Source organism: Macaca mulatta, chromosome 7, assembly GCF_049350105.2.
Source record: "Macaca mulatta isolate MMU2019108-1 chromosome 7, T2T-MMU8v2.0, whole genome shotgun sequence".
NCBI classification, from domain to species: domain Eukaryota; kingdom Metazoa; phylum Chordata; class Mammalia; order Primates; family Cercopithecidae; genus Macaca; species Macaca mulatta.
Window position 1 is genome coordinate 74,175,371 of NC_133412.1, and position 19,753 is coordinate 74,195,123.

At 44.3% G+C, this 19,753-nt stretch overlaps 1 protein-coding gene across 1 annotated transcript in view; it reads left to right on the top strand.

Moving 5' to 3' along the window:
• CPEB1 (cytoplasmic polyadenylation element binding protein 1) overlaps positions 1 to 19,753 on the top strand; it is a gene marked incomplete at its 5' end in the record, with an annotated part of 78,337 nt that overhangs the window by 42,975 nt on the left and 15,609 nt on the right. Inside the window, 1 exon segment of the mRNA NM_001260826.1 lies at positions 7,619 to 7,807. Coding sequence (NP_001247755.1) covers positions 7,619 to 7,807 — 189 coding nt within the window.

A 19,753-nucleotide genomic window follows, 5' to 3' on the forward strand; every position in this document is an offset into this window, starting at 1 on the left:
TAAGGCTGGGCACAGTGGTTCATGCCTGTAATCCTAGCACTTTGGGAGGCCGAGGGGGGTGCATCACCTGAGGTCAGGAGTTCAAGACCAGCCTAGCCAACATGGTGAAACCCTGTCTCTACTAAAAGTTCAACAATTAGCTGGGCGTAGTGGTGCATGTGTATTATCCCAGCTACTCGGGAGGCTGCGGCAGGAGAATTTTCTGAGCCTGGGAGGTGGAGGTTGTAGTAAGCCAAGATTTTGCCATTGCACTCAGGACGACAGAGTGAGACTGTCTCTCAAAAAACAAAACAAAAAACATGTAAATTTGGATGACTGACTTATTGCTGGAATGACCTGGGTGTTTTTTTGTTGTTTTTTGGTTTTGTTTTGTTTTTTTTTGAGACAGAGTCTGTTGCCCAGGCTGGAGTGCAGTGGCATGATCTTGGCTCACTGCAACCTCCACCTCTCGGGTTCAAGTGATTCTCCTGCCTCAGCCTCCTGAGTAGCTGGGACTACAGGTGCACGCTACCATACCCGGTTAATTTTTGTATTTTTTAGATGAGATGGGGTTTCGCCATGTCTGGTCTCGAGCTCCTGACCTCCACTGATCCACCTGCCTCGGCTTCCCAAAGTTCTGGGATTACAAGCGTGAGCCACTGTGCCCGGCCAACTTGGGATTTTCAACACTATATATATACATTTTGTTTCCATAGGTTTGTGCCCTGAGTAAACTTGTTCACATAAAATAAGTAGATGGGGAATGAACTAGTTAATACAATTCTTTGATCTCTTAGTTATGTGCAAAGAATTAGTCATTTATTATTTTTAGTCAGCTACTGGCTAAGTTGCATTCATTCCTCCTTCATATTTGTTGAAAAGAAAGACCTGAAAACCAGCTAATTTGTGAAAAGATTTTTTACCTAGTCATACCAGACATGGAATTACTCAGTTTCCTAACTATACCAAGAATGCTTTATCAATATAGCTTTATCAGTGCTATATTTTTCAGATGAGGCTGAATGCAGTGGCTCACGCCTGTAATCCCAGCACTTTGGGAGGCTGGGGCAGGCAGATCACTTGAGCTCAAGAGCCTGAGAATAGCTTGGGCAACATAGCAAGACCTCGTCTTTACAAAAATATACCCCCCAAAAAAAACTAGCTGGGTATGGTGGCATGCACCTGTAGTCCCAGCTACTTGGGAGGCTGAGGTAGGAGAATCACTGAAGCCTGGAAGTCTAGTCTGCAGTGAATTGTGTTTATGCCACTGCATTCCAGCCTGACAGAGCAAGATTCTGTTTCTAAAAATCCATCTCAAAAAATTTTTAAAAAGCAGATTTGAGATTATTACTATGTCTGTCCTTCACTTAGACACATCTTAACTCAGTCTACGTAAAAGATTGAGAAAACTTAAAATAGTTTTTGTGCAACATTTGTAGGAAATTAAAAAAAAAATTTTAAGTTAAAAATATACCTTTGCAGTCAGGCACAGTGGTTCACACCTGTAATCCCAGCACTTTGAGAGGCTGAGGTGGGAGGATCCCTTGAGCCCAGGAGTTCGAGACCAACCTGGGTAACATAGTGAGACCCTGTCTGTACAAAACAATGAAAATACTTGGACATAGTGGTGTGCCTATAGCCTCAGCTGCAAAAGCAAAACAAAGCACACCTTTGCCAACATGCCATTTTTTTTTTTTTTGAGACGGAGTCTCGCTCTGTTGCCCGGGCTAGAACGCAGTGGCTGGATCTCAGCTCACTGCAAGCTCCGCCTCCCGGGTTTACGCCATTCTCCTGCCTCAGCCTCCCGAGTAGCTGGGACTACAGGCGCCCGCCACCTCACCCGGCCAGTTTTTTGTATTTTTTAGTAGAGACAGGGTTTCACCGTGTTAGCCAGGATGGTCTTGATCTCCTGACCTCGTGATCCACCCGTCTCGGCCTCCCAAAGTGCTGGGATTACAGGCTTGAGCCAGCACCCGGCCAACCCAACATGCTATTTAAAAATGATTTTATCTTACCATTTGCTTTAAGTATATTTTGTCAAAACCATGGACCTATAGATTTAACTTTATAGAAAAAAATGTCTACTATAATACCTCATTTAATGGAGTCAGTTCTGTTTTTGGAGACAGGGTCTCACTCTGTCACCTAGGCTGGAGTGCCTCCTAGGCTTAAGTGATCCTCCCACCTCAGCCACCCAATTAGCTGTGACTACAGGTGCACACCACCATGCCCGGCTAATTTTTTGTATTTTTATTAGAGATGGGGTTTTGCCATGTTGCCCATGCTGGTCTCAAACTCATTGGCTCAAGCTGTCCACCTGCATTGGCCTCACAAAGTGCTGGGACTACAGGTATGAGCCACCACACCCAGCCTGGAGTCAGTTCTTATTGTCAGACTAATTAGTTCAGTCAGACTTTTTTTTTCCAGAAAAAGTCTGACTTTATTTTTTTCTCAACATTTTATTAACATTTTCAAGCATACAGAAAAACTAAAAGAATTATAAAGTGAACACCTGTAATGCCACCTAGATTGAACAATGAACATTTTGTCATATTTGCCTTATCTGCCTTATCACATATCTTTTCATTTATTTAGCCCCCTAACCACTTAACCATTACATCTTATTTTTACGATTTGTTTCAAAGTAAATTGTAGACATTGGTACAGTTTACCCCAAAATCCTTCAGCATGCATATCATTAACTAGTATTCAATACTATATTTGTTTATAACTTTTTTGAGGTAAACTTTATATGCAGTGAAGTGCACAAATTCGAAATGTGTCATTAGATCCATTCTGACTGATGTATCCCCACTCTCATCAAAATAGACACACTGTTAGCATCACCTCAGCTACTTCCCTTGTACCCCTTCCTAATCTACCCCCTTGCTTTCTGCCAGAGGCAACCACCTGATTTTTTTCACCATTTATTAGTTTTGTCTGTTCTAAAAATTCAAATAAGTGGAATTATATACATATGTAATTTATGTACGGCGTTTTTCACTCACCACAATTATCTCGTTGCCTGTATTATCCTTTTTATTGCTGAGTAATGGTATGGTATATGCATGTACTACATTTTGTTCTGTTGATTCTCACATGGACTGAATCCAGGTTTGGTTGATTATGAATAAAGTTGCTATTACTATTCTTGCACAGGTGTTTTATTAGACATACACTTTTACTCCTCTTAGTTGAATTCCTAGGAGTAGAATTTCTGGATCATAGGATAATATGTGTTTAGTTGTGTAAGAAATGGGCAGACCATTTTTCAAAGTGGATATACCTTTTCTCCCATTGAAAAGGAAGAAAATATATAAGTGTTTTCATAAGTACCAGGTGGATGTACCATTTATGGTAATGAAGCTTTGACAACATCAAATGTTGGCAAGATGTGGTACAGTCTTTAATTTTAGCCATCTAGTAGGTGTGCAGTAGTGTCTCACTGTGGTTTTAACTTGGATTTCTTTGACTAATGATGTTGAGCACTTTTTGAAGTTCTTATTGGCCATTTATATAATCCTTGTGAAGTGCTTTTCAGATTTTGTGACTTTTAACAATTGAGATTTTGTTACTTCTCAGTTAAGATGTCTTTTACTGATTTGTCAGATATGGTTGTGGATATTTTCTCATAGTTTGTGGCTTGCTTATTTTCTTAATGGTATCTTGATGAGCAGAAGTTTTTTATTGTGATAAGGTCAGCTTATCAACTTTCTCCATGATCATTGCTTTCTGTACTCTACATAAAGAAATCCTTGTTTCTATGCATTCTCTCTCCCCTACCAAGTCATAAAGCTTCTTAGAGAAGCTTTATAGTTTATATTTAGTTTTCACTTTTATGTCTCTGATATCTACTAAATTAAGTTTGTGTATAGGTCAGAGTTTATTCCCTCCTCCCCATATGGTGTTTCAGCACCATTTGTTAAAAAGCTTTTCCCCAGTGAATTGCTGTAAGTCTGGTATATTGGGATTACACCAATGTGCAGATGGTCCCAGACTTAGGATGGTTCAACTTAGGTTTTTTGACATGATGATGGTGTGAATGCATATCAACACATTCGGTTGAAACTGTACTTTGAGTATCCATACGACCTTTCTGTTTTTATTTTCATTACGGTATTCAATAAATTACATGAGGTGTTCATCACTTTATTATAATACAGGTTTTGTGTTAAATTATTTTGTCCTACTGTAGGCTAGTGTCAGTTTTCTGAGCACGGTTATGGTAGGCTAGGCTAAGCTATAATGTGCAGTAAATTAGATGTATTTAAATGCATTTTCAATTTATAATATTTTCAATTTACAATGGGTTTATCAGACCATAACCCCACTGTAGTTGAGGAACATCTGTATATTAATTTTGCGGGTATCACTTTCTAGCACTGTTGAGTCTTCCAGTACATGAACATGGTTTATGATTTTTTTTTTTCTTTTTTTTTTTTTTTTTGAGACCGAGTCTAGCTCTGTTGCTCAGGCTGGAGTGCAGTGGCACAATCTCGGCTCATTGCAACCTCTCCCCCTCCCGGGCTCAAGCAATTCTTCTGCCTCAGCCTCCCAAGTAGCTGGGACTGCCAGTGTGTGCCACCGTGCCTGGCTAATGTTTTTTGTATTTTTAGTAGAGACAGTTTCACCATGTTGGCCAGACTGGTCTTGAACTCTTGACCTCAAGTGATCTGCCTGCCTTGGCCTCCCAAATTGCTGGTATTACAGACATGAGCCACCACACCTGGCCTCAGATATTTTCTTTAATCCTCACAAAACACCTAAAAGGTGGCTAGTGTTGCATCTCTAAAGAAGAAACAATGCTCAGAAAGACACAGTGGCAGACCTGGTGAGCAGAGCAAGGTCTGTCAGTCGTCTAAAGCTGTTGATTTTTCCAGCCTGCCACACTAATGGTTTTAACAGGTATGGCCTCCATTGAGTTGGATCTAGTGAAGGAATCCTACAATGATGGGGAAAACCTTTATCTGGAAGAAACAACAGATTGAGGAATGTCTAGATAAGGAGGAAGGTGAGGTCTGTGGTGGGGGTTGTGGGGGTGAGGGTGGAGTTATACTGTGTGTAAAACTCCAAGCTCTTGGATTCATGTAGCCATTTGGTCCTCAATAGGTTTAACAGACCTGTTGTTCAGGCCTGCGTTCTTTCAGCTTGGGGTGGGAGGATTGCGTTAGTTGTATATATCAGTACCGTTCAAACTTTTGAGATGGGGACTGCTTTGTTGCCCAGGCTGGAGTACTGTGGTGCAATCATGGCTCTCACTGCTGCCTTGAACTCCTGGGCTCAAGCGATCTTCCCAAAGTTCTGGGATTATAGGCATAAGCCACCACACCTGACTGCTCCAACTTTTTTTGCATACATGTATATTAACTGGGGATCTTGTTAAAATGCAGATCTCAATTCTGTCAGTCTTGGGTGGGGCCTGAGAGTATAACAAGCTCCTGGTGATGCTCATATTGCTGGTCTGCCATACTGTATATTGCTACTCAATATATGTAGATCACTGTATATTGAGTTGATTCTCTCCTCATGAGGGATGGGGGTAATCATATGCACAGTTACCCTGATTTTAACGGTTGGAGAATGGCTGCTTCTAGACATAGATGCCCTCAGATTGGGGTATGAGGGGATTATATAGATACTTGGTTTAGGGGGGAATAGATACTTAAATATGGATGTTTTTAAAGGAAGCATTCTGCTTTGGTAACTAATACGTGTGGGTGAAGTCTAAAATATATCTTTAGCTTGAGGAAAGGGTGAACACAGAGAAGCAGGAGAAGAGTAGTCAGGGGGTAGGGGCAGCACCAGTATGGGTGATTCTTGGTAGGCCTTTGCAGTGATGAACAAGGCTTTGACAAACACAGATAGGGGGCAAGCAGAATATCTACAGCCAGCAGGAATAATGTGGATGGATGACACAGCAGCAAAGCTTTAAAAAAAGAAATCTCCAAAGGAAGGAGACTGACAATTTTCCCTTCTAGGCTATGCCTGAGTGCCTGTGGACACAGGGTGTACTCCAGGAAGTTCTGAACCAGCTATTCCTATGGCAGCAGCATTTTCTTGACCCTGCCATGGGAGGTCTCAGGTGGGCATGCTTCCTGTATCTGCTTGCTTCTCCTTGCAACAGCAGAGAACAAGCAGGTGGAGTGCTACCAGCTGAGTCCAGGTGTGAGCAGCCTGCCTGGTGAGTCTGGGCCTGTTGCCCTATCCTCCTTTATGAAGAAGAAGCCCAGTGACCCAGGGCACATGTTGGAAAAGGACCGATGTGGGAGGAGATGGCAAAGGGGAAATGGCGGAAGCTCCAGAAGCTGAATATTCTTAGACTTTGTTGCTGGAGCTGTGAGTGGCCACAGAACTAAAGCATTGGTCTTGTGCAACACCTCTGAGAGAGGGCCTGGGCATTGGAGGCATCAGTGGCCCTCACAGCTGCCCTGTATCATTCTCAGGGCTCCTGGAAGGGCAAGAGAAGCAATATTGACAGAGCTAGGTGACTAAGTTTCAGAGTTTGGTGTTTCTAATTAACAATACTTCAGAGACTGTTTCTCTTGGTTTGTCAGACGCTGCTTTGAGAGTGTTTCTTCAGCTGTACCTACAGTTGCAAGAGGGGAGGGGAGGAGCTGGGCCACAGTATCTGCTCATGACAAATACCCATCTTGTTGGGATGAGGGAGTCTTGGCACAGGGATTATCCTAGTCAGGGCAGGTCTCACTCTGGCATGTGGGTTGTGGGCCATGTCCTACAAGATGTACCTGGAACAGCCCAGTGACTCTCCCCCACTCTGCCAAAGCTTACCCCCTTTCTCTGTGATAAGCTGCTCTAGACAAGCCTGGAACACCAGGTGTTGTTCCCCAGAGTCCAAGTATACAGTGTTTTTCTGAAGGTTATCTTGTTCCTCAGTGGTAAACACTGCTGTGTCAGGGTGCTGCTCAGGGGCCTCTTGGAGCACAGATTTTTGCTAGCAGGACTGTGAAGCTTTGCATTGGGCTGCAAAGCCAGGGCTTGAGCCAGCAGCTGGAGAGAGTCCAGGACTAGAGTGTTTTTGGGTTTGGGGGTGGAGAGCAGAGGGAGGGAAAGGGAGGGGCAGGAGGGCAGAGCCACACAAGCAGGCATTCGGCTGCTTTGGCTCTGCTGTCGGCGGAGAGGACTTCAGTCGTTCCTGAGGGCTGCTTGGCCACCATTGCTGGAGACCGAAGGTCGCTGCCTTGCAACCCAGACTTACCGGCACTGCACCGGGACTATTCCAAGTAGCTGTTGTGCTGTCTTTCCCTGGGAGGCAAGTCTCCTCCCTGTCGTCCCCTCCTGCTCCTCCCCCGTTCTGTGAGGGATGATGCCGCTCTCTATTGCACGGCTCAGCCGGCTGATGTCACTGGCAGCGGGAAGCATCAGCAGCCTGATCACATGCTGGCCCAGTCTGTAATGCAGACGGGATAGGGGTGTGTGTGTGAGGGGAGGGGGCCTGTATGGCAACCGCTCTTGACCCAACACCCCCAAAAGTGCAGAGGCAGCGGCTGCAGCATCCAGCCAGCTTGGATGTCTGGCCCGTGAGGCTGGGGAAACTATTATTAATAACATTTACTGTTGATAATATTGGGGAAAACAGCCCTTAACTCTGAGATTTCTGCTGTGCTCCTGTCCAAAGCAGACTTCCAGGACTCTGAAGAAACAGTTACAAGCAGGATGCTTTTCCCAACCTCTGCGCAAGAATCTTCCCGTGGCCTCCCAGATGCAAATGACTTGTGCCTTGGCCTGCAGTCCCTCAGTCTGACAGGCTGGGACCGACCCTGGAGCACCCAGGACTCAGATTCCTCAGCCCAGAGCAGCACACACTCGGGTGAGTGCCAGAGGATGAGTTGGCTGGGGTAAGGGGATGCATGGGGGTGGTGAATGAAGCTATCCACAGCAACAGTTGTTCTGTTCCCCTTTGCATCACTCCCTACCATACACACATACAACATGGAGCTGTTTTGCAAGAGATGGAAATGCTAGCTGTGAGTGTGGCAGGACAGATGGCTCCGCGTAAAGGCAGGCATAGCTCTTCCAGTTACCCTGATAAATTCCCTGGAGTTGTTAGTCTGCACCTGGAGTGGCCCTGAGGAGGGTCCCCAAGGTGATGGCGTTATGCAGAAAAGATCCAGCTAACCCCCTGGTGTCCAGGCCTGTCTTGGAGATGATGAAGCAAAACACTTTTAGGTGGGGGAGGGGAAGTTAAGGGGTTGATTACTGGATGACCAAAATTACTCAGTGGTTTTAAAAACCAGGGAGTTATATGAAGAGTGAGTGGTCTCTGAATCATGGCAAGGGACGGATTTTAATCTCGGATGAGGCTGGATAATGCGCTGGGATATTTGGAATTGACTTAACATAGGGTTCAGAGCATTGATCCTGGAAAGGTGTAGGCAGGGTAAATGGGGTGGGGTAACTCCCAGCTCTAGAACCTTTTTTTTTTCCCTTTGTGTTGAGAGTGACCAGCTGGATAAAAGAAGAGCCACTCCCCTTTAGGATCCCTTGTCTTCTTGATAGGATTCAATGGGGTCAAACGAAAGGGACTTCTTGGCAGCCCCCCCTTAAACTGCTTCTGCTTAGACCTTCTGTTACCCATTTATTTCCCTCTTGTGGTACAAGGAGGAGGGTTGCCCAAATGCAAGTTGTGGAGTATTCAGGAAGAAATGTGAACTTAAACACTACAGGTACACTTACAACCTACGTATTTTGCTTTATGTAAATTATAATAAAGAGGTATTGGCAGCAGATACTTTAGGAAAATGGAAAGGTGGTAAGGGGCAGTGGGTGGGGAAGGGGGGTGGTGCAGCCATTTGCTGTTGGTGCTGACAGTGGGAAACACCAAGCCTGCTGTCCTTCCCTTCCCTCCCTGGTCCAGGAACCGGCAGCCATGGCAGCAAGGTACTGTCTTGTTGATTTCTGTGGCCTCCACCCTGTTTGGTGCAGGTCTTTTTTTAGAGTGCTTTGCAGAGCCTGGGCCTGTTGTGTCTGTTAGGCATTTTAACGCCCAGTTGTTTTGGTAAAACCCCATTTAGGGGAGGGGTATTGAAATTGTTTTATGTGGTTGTGGATGGGGAGAGCTTTACCTTAAGTAACTACCTCTGGGTTAAGATAGGGTTTCTTGAAGTACTGGCCTTCTACTGACTCAGGATTTTCCAGAAAGGTCAGTAACTGCCCTGTTCCCCTGGGTAAGCAAGTATCTGAGCAAAAGATAGAAGAGCTCACACAGGAGATGGGTACCTGTCTGTGGGCGATCAGTGTTTGACCACAAGGCACTGTCTTTCACTGGCATCAGGTTGAAGTATAGCCCTTCTTTGGCTCTGGTTCTCTAAGCTGCAGTGCTCTTTCTGAAATACATTATAGCATTGGGCCCATAGGAATGCAGGTGTGTCCAACTTAGGGCTTGGAGAGCCTGGTCTGAAAGTTGCTGTGAAATTCAGCTATTAAAAGTAGCTTGGATCTAGTTATAATATCCACAGCTTCTCCACCACCTGAAAGGCCTGTGCTTGTAGCTGTTTGTCTCTGAAATATAAATGGTTTTTCTTTTCCACTTTCCATGCCAGACACTTTAGTGATAAATATTACATGATTTTGTGGACCAGGGAGGGACTGCAGCCTGAGCCTCAGAATTCATAAGGTCCAGAACCAGAGTTGCCCCAGCGGTATGATCTGGCTGTGTAGGCAGGTTAGTGTGGGTATGTTTTCCTTTCTGAGGGTTGAGGACACACCCATCCCTGATCGTCATGTTGCCTTTGGTTTTGGAACTGTGGTGACAGCCATCGCTCTTCTTTCCCTGGGCCTTCTTGGAAAGCCCACATGAGGTTACTACCTCCTGGAGTAGGATGCAGCCCTCCCACCAGCCAGCTGCAGTGCCAGATCGTGCACCCTCACCAGCAATGCGGGAACATGCAGCCCACATTCCAGTGCCTACACTGCCTTTCTGTCTGAAAACCAGCTAGCTCAGTTGCTTCAGTGAGGGAGGAGGATTCCAACAGCTCTGGGCATTTTCGAAGTTATCCTTGCAGATACCCTGTTACACTGTTGTCTCTCTGTAAAGACAAAGATGCAGGCTTATTCCTTGAGCTCTGCTTGGTGATACATTGCCCAAGGCAGCTATGGCATCACATCTGACCGTCTTCTACCATTCTTAAGTAATGAGCAAGGTTGGAGATAGTAGGGCTGTTGGCTAAATTCATTTGGCAAACATTGAGCATTCGTTGTGTGCAGCACTGGAAGTACAACATTGAATAAGATAAAATTGTTACCTTTAAGAATCTCCATAGCTATAAAAGGAAAAGAAATGAAGAAGTATACCAAGTGCTACATGATAGCTACTATGATAGGGGCTTTCATGTTTTCCCCTAAGGATTTTCTTCATTGTAACAACCTTTCATTGGATTCTTAGCTTGAGGCTAGTACGTGGATACCATTGTCCAGGGGCCAGAGTACTTCTGCTATCTAGATTTCCTTAGCCTCAGAGTCCCGCAAGAAGACCCTGGAATAGAGTCTGTTTTTGAGAATTGTACCTGCAAGGTCTGCATGGGCTTGGATGTGGGGTCTTTCTCTTCTAGACTGTGCCTACCCTGAGGCACCATCCCTTGATGGAAAGAAAGCCTTGTGGGGCAAGATTAGTGTTATAGTGCATTTTTCTCATACCCCAGTGCTACCCTTTCTCATGTCCAGGGTTACCCTTGTCCTGCTTAGCAATGTCTTAAGATCTGTAATGGAACAGAAGGGCTGTGGAAGCTGTCCTCAGTATCCTGGAATGGGGGATGGAGTGACTAATAACCACCATTTATCGACTACTTTTTGTGCTAAGTACATCACATGATTTTAATGCTTGCACAGATGAGCAAATAGGCTCACAGAGGTTACAAAGTGCCCAAAGTGACATAACTACTGAAAGACTCAGAATTCTAACCCAGGTGTCTGTTTACGAAACTCATATGCTTCCTGTTACACCTGTGGTCCTATTAGCAGAACCCTAACATATTGGGTGAGAAAACTTAAAGTAACCATATACTACTACAGGGGCTATTCAGCTAGAGGTGATGTGCGCCCTTGATGAGATCTCTGAAGGCGAGGGCATATGGTAGACAGTTCCAGCCCCATCTTGATCCCTGAGTCGCAGCTGATCAGCTGTACCACCCGCTGGATTTGTCTTCCTGCCTTCCCCCTTGTGACTCTTCTGTGTGCAGCGTTATTCAGCAGAAGAGTGAGGTGACTGAGACTACTTTGGGGGACCTGGAAACAATTACTCTCTTAATGATGCCTTGTACAGAAGCCCAGTGGGCAGACCAGATGTGCAGTCTAAGGATGCCAGAAGGCATGTCTGTTTTCTCCCACTCCCCTTTAGAAGTCCCTTGAGGACTAACTTGTTCACACTCTGGTTTTCTTTTCTTTTTTTTTTGAGATGGAGTCTCACTCTGTCGCCCAAGCTGGAGTGCAGTGGCACGATCTCAGCTCACTGCAACCTCTGCCTCCTGGGTTCAAGCAATTCTCTTCCTCAGCCTCCCAAGAAGCTGGGATTGTAGGCGCCCGCCACCACGCCCAGCTAATTTTTTTTTTTTTTTTTAAGTAGAGATGGGGTTTCACCATCTTGGCCAGGTGGGTCTTGAACTCCTGACCTTGTGATCCACCCACCTCGGCCTCCCAAAATGCTGGGATTACAGGTGTGAGCCACCGTGCCTGGCCCCACGCTTTGGTTTTCTACCCTAACTGCTAATCAGTGAATGGAATGTTTTCCTGTGCTGTGTCACTTGCAGGCTCCCCACTGATCTGCAGGCTAGATCAGCCTAAGATGAGCCGGGAGTCTTCAGCAATTTTCATCTGAAGCTTCTTCCAAACAACCATTCTGAGGTGACTTTCAGAACGGGGTTAGGTTTCTCCTGTGTGGAACATGGACTTCCTCGGTCCAACCAAAGGTGTCTTGTAAATCTTCCTCAACTCCCAGTTCTCCACTACTGTATTCCCAGCAGTAGAATAGTGCTTGGCTAATGGCTAATACATATTTTTTGAATGAGTGATGAGTGCTGAGCCACTGTGTTTAATCCTGGGTGTTTTTTCACTGCAGAGTTCAGACAAGGTCTTTCCCATTCTTCTGCCTCCCGCTTGTGTTGATATAGTTGGATGGACAAATTTTTCAAAGATCAGTATCTTGGACCCTGTAGCTTCTAGGGGATGGTGATGTACTTATACAAAGTTTTCATCATACCGTGGAGGATGAGCTCTATCGTGGAGTCAAGTAGTCTATTTGGGAAAGCTTTCAGTGCAGAGGAGGGAGAACCTGGGAAGCAGTGTGGCCAGGGAGGACTCCTAGGTGAGAAAGAAGTTGAGGTGGTTAGTAACAGGGGCAGGATGTGTGCTGACCTTACAAGGGACATGAATATGTCTTTTCTGCAGGTAATGGAACTTGCCTGATGATCAAGATTGCGAGTTATACTGGGGAGAAAGGCTGTGATTGTCACTAACTTGAACTTGTGGGATCCACAGTTGGAGGGGGAAGTCCACACTGATTACTGCCACAGTAGAGATATGGTATAGAGTTGCAGATTTGGGGTCACAGGCAGAGTGGTCTGTTTTCATACCTGGAATGAATGCTACTCTCCCCTCTTCCTGTTCCTTCAGAGAGATCCTGAGCGAGCAACCTAGAACCAAGGATGGTGATAGAGAAGAAGGGTTCCAGGTATACGGCCTTATAGGCTAGAAATAATGGCTCCCGGTCTGGATTTTCCCCATTAGATTTTTTTCCCCATTAGACTATTCCCATTAGATAACAAGCATCTGACTATCATGTCTTGGGGCTAGTGTCTCCTTCAGCTAAGCTAAAGCTCAGACAGTCTTACAATGCAGGCATTCACTGCTAGGCCCTTGTTGCCGTTGCTAATGCTGCCATCACACTTCAGGTGCCTTTGTACTCTTGGGGAAGGCTTCCAAAAATTCGAACAGTGACTCAGCTGTAAAACCGACAGGAGTTGGCATAGAAGGTTGAAAGTAGAGAAAGTTAACAATCAGTCTAAAAATATTACTGCTGATTTGGTCTCTTATACCCTCTGAGGTAGCATTAATGAACTGGAACCCTCTGCCAGGTCGTCTCCTCCCCGTGACTTCCCTGAGAGATGTCTGTAGCTGATTTCCTGCCAGCATGTGAGTGGGGATGGGTACCTCTGTTCTAGGAAGAGCACAATGTCTTACCCATTTCTAGAAGATAGGGATTTGCTGGACACTTGGACACCAGAGCTGGAGGCACTTGATAAAATCTTAGACTTTCCATGATCCCTTGTGTTCTGGAGGCCAGGAGAGAACAGAGCAAAGAGGTCAGGGTCTTGGCCATTATTGGAGGTTGACTCTAGGATGTCTTACCACCCCTCCTCGTCCTCTAATCCATCTAGGTTAATACTTGACATTTGGACTTACGAAGTGTGCCCCAGGATGGGGAGTGGACTTTGAGATGAGACACTGGCCTGCTTTGTAAGGGACCTGTCATTTCCACTGGATTTGTTTGTGTGGCTTAAAGAGAATGCCTTTCCAGTTAGGTATGCTCGTGGCTTTGAATATAAATGGGAACAGTCTAATGCTAGCTATTCTGCTCCTTTCCTTCTGACTCCCAGCTGGTGGAATCGGTGCTGCTTACTCAGCAGCCCTACATAGGGCAAGTATGGTCTCATGAGCTGGGAGCAAGACAGGTTTTCTTTCTTGAAATGAGGTCCCCCCACTTCGCTTTGTCTTTACTGCTTTCCTTCCATTGTCTTTGCTGCTTTCCTTCTGTAGATACTCAGATAACTGCCTGGCCAGACCCTATAGAGGTACAATCAGGTCACTCTAGGGCATCTGACCATGGGTGGCAGTTTCCACAAAATTCACTTGTTCTGTGACTTGAAGGAAATATCAAACCAGCTGACAAGTTCTAGGCCTCTTGTCTTCTCGGTATCTTCTAGTCAAACTTACAGTATATGCCTTCTGATTGAATATTTGCAGGAAACTGAGCATTGCCCCTTTCTGAGCCATGAATCCAAGTCCTTTCCCTGTTTTTCTTCGTGGTTGGTATATAATTCAGTGAGACACTCTTCCTTGCTCCTGTACTTGAATGTAGGAGTGTATTGCAGTGGCCCTAAAGATTCCAGTAGAGTCTGGGAAGGATTGATTAGGACAGAGTGTTTTCCACCCTGCCCCTCAAGCAGAGGAGCTTTCTTCAGAAGAAATTGAGACTCAGGGAAGAAGTACTGTCGCAGATGTGATGTGGTGAGTCACTGTGGTTTTCTAAACCTCTGTTTTGGTGATGGGCTGGGTAGGGATGAGTTAAAGTTTATTCCCCTAAATCTGTATTACACTCTAAGTCAACATTGTGTCCTTAGGCTGGGTGCAGTAGCTCACACCTGTAATTCCAGCACTTTGGGAGGCCGAGGTGGGCAGTTCACAAGGTCAGGAGATCGAGACCATCCTGGCTAACACGGTGAAACCCTGTCTCTACTAAAAATACAAAAAAAAAAAAAAAAAAAAAAAAGCCAAGTGTGGTGGCGGTTGCCTGTATTCCCAGCTGCTCAGGAAGCTGAGGCAGGAGAATGGCGTGAACCCGGGAGGCGGAGCTTGCAGTGAGCTGAGATCACACCACTGCACTCCAGCCTGGGCAACAGAGCGAGACTGTCTCAAAAAAACAAAACAAAACAAAACAAAAACACATTGTGTCCTTAAATTGAATATCCTTGATAGAAAAGGGTAGAGCCTCAGGGAGCATACTGGCTCTATGGAATATGTACTCTCTTTCAGTAGAATTCAGCAGTCTTTCACCTGCTTTTTGCCAGATGTTGAGCTAATTGCTATTGGAGTAGGGTGGTAAAGATGGGTCTTGGTATGCTTGGTTGAGAAGGCACAACTTTTTACACATGTGGGCCTGCAAATATCTGTGCAGATTTTTTGAGACTTTAAAAAGTATGTTTAAAAGAAGATTATTTCTTCTAATAGAGACTCCAAAAGTATTCAATTACTATCTTATCCTCTGGGATCCTCGTTCCTATTACTTGTGCTTGATTTCCCTTTGCTGATTAGATAAGTTACCTTGAAAGAGGCAAAGAAAGCCAAATGGGAATTGACTTCTGTTCCTTCCTATCATTTAAAAAAAATGGAAATAATTTCAAATTTATAGAAGTTACACAAATAAAATTATACAAAGAATATTTGTATTCCTTTTTATCCAGAACCTCCTATTGTTGGTGTTCATTTTACCCCATTTGCTTTATCATTTGCACATTCTCTCTCCATATAGCAATACATAATTGTTTTCTGAATCATTAAGAGGAGAGATAATTGGCCCAGGCACGGTGGCTCACACCTGTGATCTGAGCACTTTGGGAGGCTGAGGCAGGAGGATTGTTTGAGCCCAGGAGTTCAAGACCAGCCTAGGAAACACAGTGGGATCCTGCCTCTACAAAAAAAAAAAAAAAAAATTAGCCAGACATGGTGGCATGCTGCTAGCTACTTGGGAGGCTGAGATGGGAGGTTGAGACTGCAGTGAGCTGTAATTGTGCACCTGCGCTGTAGCCTGGGTTACAGAGGGAGACCCTTGCTCAAAAAAAAAGAATAGCGATGATCTTACATATATTCATATGTAACAAAACAGTTAACTTTAGTCAATTTAAAGTTGATACACTACTTTGATTAAACTGTCATTCATATTCCAATTTTGTCAAGTGACCCAGTAATGTCCTTAAATCCTTAATAACATTTTTCTCTTTGTGCTCTAAGTAGGCCCTTGCTCCTTTTGGTTTTGCTCAGTATGAGCTTACAAAGTCCCTTGGGTTGTCTTGAATGTTTTTCACAATGATCAGCTTGTTTTGGCTATCACTTTTCCTGAAACTATGATAATCCTTACCACTCTTTTTTTGTACTCTTACTTGTTCATGGTTACTGTGTCTGTCTTGCCTCTCTGTGTTGTCCTCCACTCCCACTCAGTGTTTTCAGAGAGTGAATGTCCTGTGTAGCCATGTTGATTTCTTTATCTGATGCCTTTTTTTTTCTCTTAAGTATATTTACCATTTTAGTGTGAGAACTGTATTTAAATTATAACCTCTAGTCTTTTTTTTTTGAGACAGGATTTTGCCCTGTTGCCCAGCCTGGAGTGCAATGGCCCGATCATGGCTCACTGCAGCCTCAACCTCCTAGGCTCAAGTGATCCTCCTGTCTCAGCCTCCTGAGTAACTGGGACTGTCAGTGCATGCCATAATGCCTGTCTGATTTATTTTTTAGAGACAGGCCTTGCTGTGTTGCCCAGGGTGGTCTTGAACTCCTGACCTCAAGCAGTCCTCTTGCCTCAATCCCCCAAGGTGCTGGTATTATAGGCATGAACCACAGCACTCGGCCATAACCTCCAGTCTTTAAGTCAGAGGAAATAATTATGTATGAAAGATGTTTGGGTGTGATAAGGCAATTGATTAGGAATTTGAAGTAGCAAGCTTTGGGTTTGTATGGGTCAGTGCTTCTCAAACTTAATGTGTATACACATCTCCTGGGGATCTTTTAAAAATGCAGATTCTGATTCAGGTCTGGGGTGGGACCCAAAATGCATTTTTAATGAGTTCCTGTAGTGGCAAGGCCCTAGATAAGATTTAAGACCCTAATATTCTAGGTCCTAAAGCAGGGACTTCTGGTAGGCAACATCACTAGTCTGTAGTTGATGGTCTTACAGGATTCAGACAAAGGAAAGGTGCTGAGGAACGTGAAGACAAACAGATGTGGAGTTCTAAAGATTTAAAAAAAAAAAAAGTAGCTAGTGAATGGTACTTGGAGTGGGAAAGAATCCAGTCTCTGTCACTCATTAGCTGTTACTTTTACAGACTGACTGCCCCAAGTCTTGGTTTCCTTTTGTTAGGATACAGTAATAATAGCCACTTCTTAGGATTTGGTGAAGACTGTTTACCTAAAGTGCTTCTAACACAGTGTTTGGCACATCACATGCTAGACGTTCAGTAAGTTGTTAGAAGCTTAACTGAACCTGGTCCAGATTGCAGAACAGATGAATGATCATGAACTGTGAACACTTAAGGAAGTAGAGTTCGTTAGTGACCAACTTGAGTTGTCATGCCATTTTCTACTTAGGCAAGTTTATTGCTAGATTAGAGGATCACTACAGAGATAATTCCTAGCTTTGGTACAGGAATTTGACAAAGCCTCAAGATACCTTTGTAGGCACAGTAGAGAACTTTCAAGTTAGCGGAGGTAGATGGGTTTGTGGCTGGTGAAACAGGTGTACCAACACAATAGTGAATACAAATTGATGTGAATGAGAAAAGGGGTCTGTAGTGCTTACCATGTTGCTTTTTTGACTCTTTCCAAAATACCTTTTAGAAAAAACCTTGGGTGAGGACAGTTACCAGAACCCATACTTGCCATCTTTGGTGTTTTCAGACACAAGCCTTTGGGGCAGCATCCCTTCTTGAGTATTTTTTTCTGGCATTCTGCTTTATGCTGTTTCTCCCTTGACAACTCTCAGAGCTCTCTGCTGTGCCACTTGAAACTCCCCTTTTCCAGGGTTAACAAACTGGCCTCCTTCTTGTTACTGGTGCTTTAGCTGAAGACTTTTCCTTTAAGATACTGCTATGCCAAGTAGAGCCTACTCATTGTCCCAGGTCTCTGAAAATCTCAGTGTTTAACTCCAAGCCCAGTTATCACCATAGGTCTCTTTAGTGTCCACATGAATGACGTACCTAATATTTCAAACTTTCCACATTCTAAGTCAGCCATGTCTAGTTCCATACTCTGGACCTTGACATACTCAGAGCTCTTAATCTTCACTGTCCCACCTCTTCGTGTTTATCTCATCTGCCACCCTCATTCTTCTTATCAGCCTATTGAAAACACTGATTTTCCACTTATTTGCTCCCAAACTATTGACTTTGTTCTGTCTTTAGCCTATAATGCACGACCCATTCTTCATTTCCTTTGTTGCTGTTATCATCAACTCTGTTGTCCCATTTATTCCTTCATACCCCGTTGGGGGAACAAAATCATAGCTCTGGATGGCTCCAGTGTATCTGAGCTCTGCTGGAGAAAATCCTTCAAGTCCAACTTAGTTTTCTCTTTGCTAGGCGCTGGTTCCTACTGGTACTTTTCCTTAGTTTCCCTGGTCAGCCTTCTCTGCTATCTACACAATAGCTCTGCAGATGGCCTTTTCCGTGTCTCTCAGTTACCCTTAAGATAAAATCAAGCTGGGTGCAGTGGCTCATGCCTGTAATCCTAGGACTTTGTGAGGCTGAGACAAGAGGATTGCTTGAGCTCAGGTGTTTGAGACCAGCCTGGGCAACATAGTGAGACCCTACCTCTACTAAAAATTTTTTTAAAATCAACCGGATGTGGTAGATATTACATGCCTGTAGTCCCAGCTATTCTAGAGGCTGAAATGGAAAGATTGCTTGAGCCCAGGAAGCTTGAGGTTGAAGTAAGCCACTGCACTCCAGCCTGGGGAACAGAACTAGGCCCTGTCTCAAAAAAACAAATAACAATAAGATAAAATGAAAACTATTTAACTTAGTTGTCAGGGTTCTTTGTGATTTGAATTGTTACCTCACTGTTCATCACCCTAACTTGTTTTTGTGAAATGTAGAAAAGGATGAGGCCCTCCGGGGCATTGGTACCACTTTTAAGATGGATGCATATGATCTGTTGATTTTTCATAGTGCGTCTTTGCCAGTCTTTGCAGCATTAGGGTGGAACCTTGAATAAAATCTTCTCATATTCTGCCTTCTCAGGGCATGGACTCTACAGACTTTGATTTTGAATTTCTTTCAGGCAGGAGTTTGTCAAGGAATTTATTTTTATTTTTATTTTTATTTTTTAGACAAGAGTCTTGCTCTGTTGCCCAGGCTGGAGTGCAGTGGTACAATCTCGGCTCACTGCAACCTCTGCCTCCTGGGTTCAAACAATCCTTGTGCCTCAGCTTCCCAAGCAGCTGGGATTATAGGCGTGCACCACCACGCCTGGCTAATTTTTGTATTTTTAGTAGAGATGGGGTTTCGCCATGTTAGGCAGGCTGGTTTCAAACTCCTGACCTCAGGTGATCCACCTGCCTCAGCCTCCCAAAGTTCTGGGATTGCAGGAGTGAGCTACCACACCCGGCCAAAGGATTATTTGAGAAGTTTGTCAAGGATTATTTCTGATGGTTATCAATCCAAGCATTTTGAGACACTTAGTTTTAGCATACAGTTAAATGCTAGAGCTTTGAAAACTGCTTCAAAAGGCAATTTCAAAGTTAGGAATGTTTCCTTGAAAAGCAAAATGCTAAACTAACTCCTTGGTGGATGTGATGTGGCTCTACCCCACCCACATCCCTCAACATACATATTAGACTGGCTAGATATAAAAAGACTGACCAAACCAGGTGTTGGCCAGGTTGTAGAGGGACTGAAACTCTCATACTGCTGGTGGGAAGATAAAATGGTATAGTTCCATCTACTTGGAAAAAGTATTATGGCAGTCTCTTTAAAAATTAAAGCTATTTTTACCACAAAATAATAACTAGATAAGTAGATATATCTATAGTTTCCCCTGTGTTAAATGTTAAGAATACACCTACCATGTCTTATCCAAAAGGGGAGGTCATATACCTAAAGGAGAGTGGGCTGGTCTGGTCCCATATTAACAGATTTTTGGGATCTTGTGCATATATTCCATCAATGGCATGTGTGTCTGGTACCCTGAAAGCATGCATTGATTTTAATTTCAGTCTTGAGAGGTTTATTCCTGCTTCTTGGGACTCCAGCTCCAGACAAGCATTCAAACTGACTTA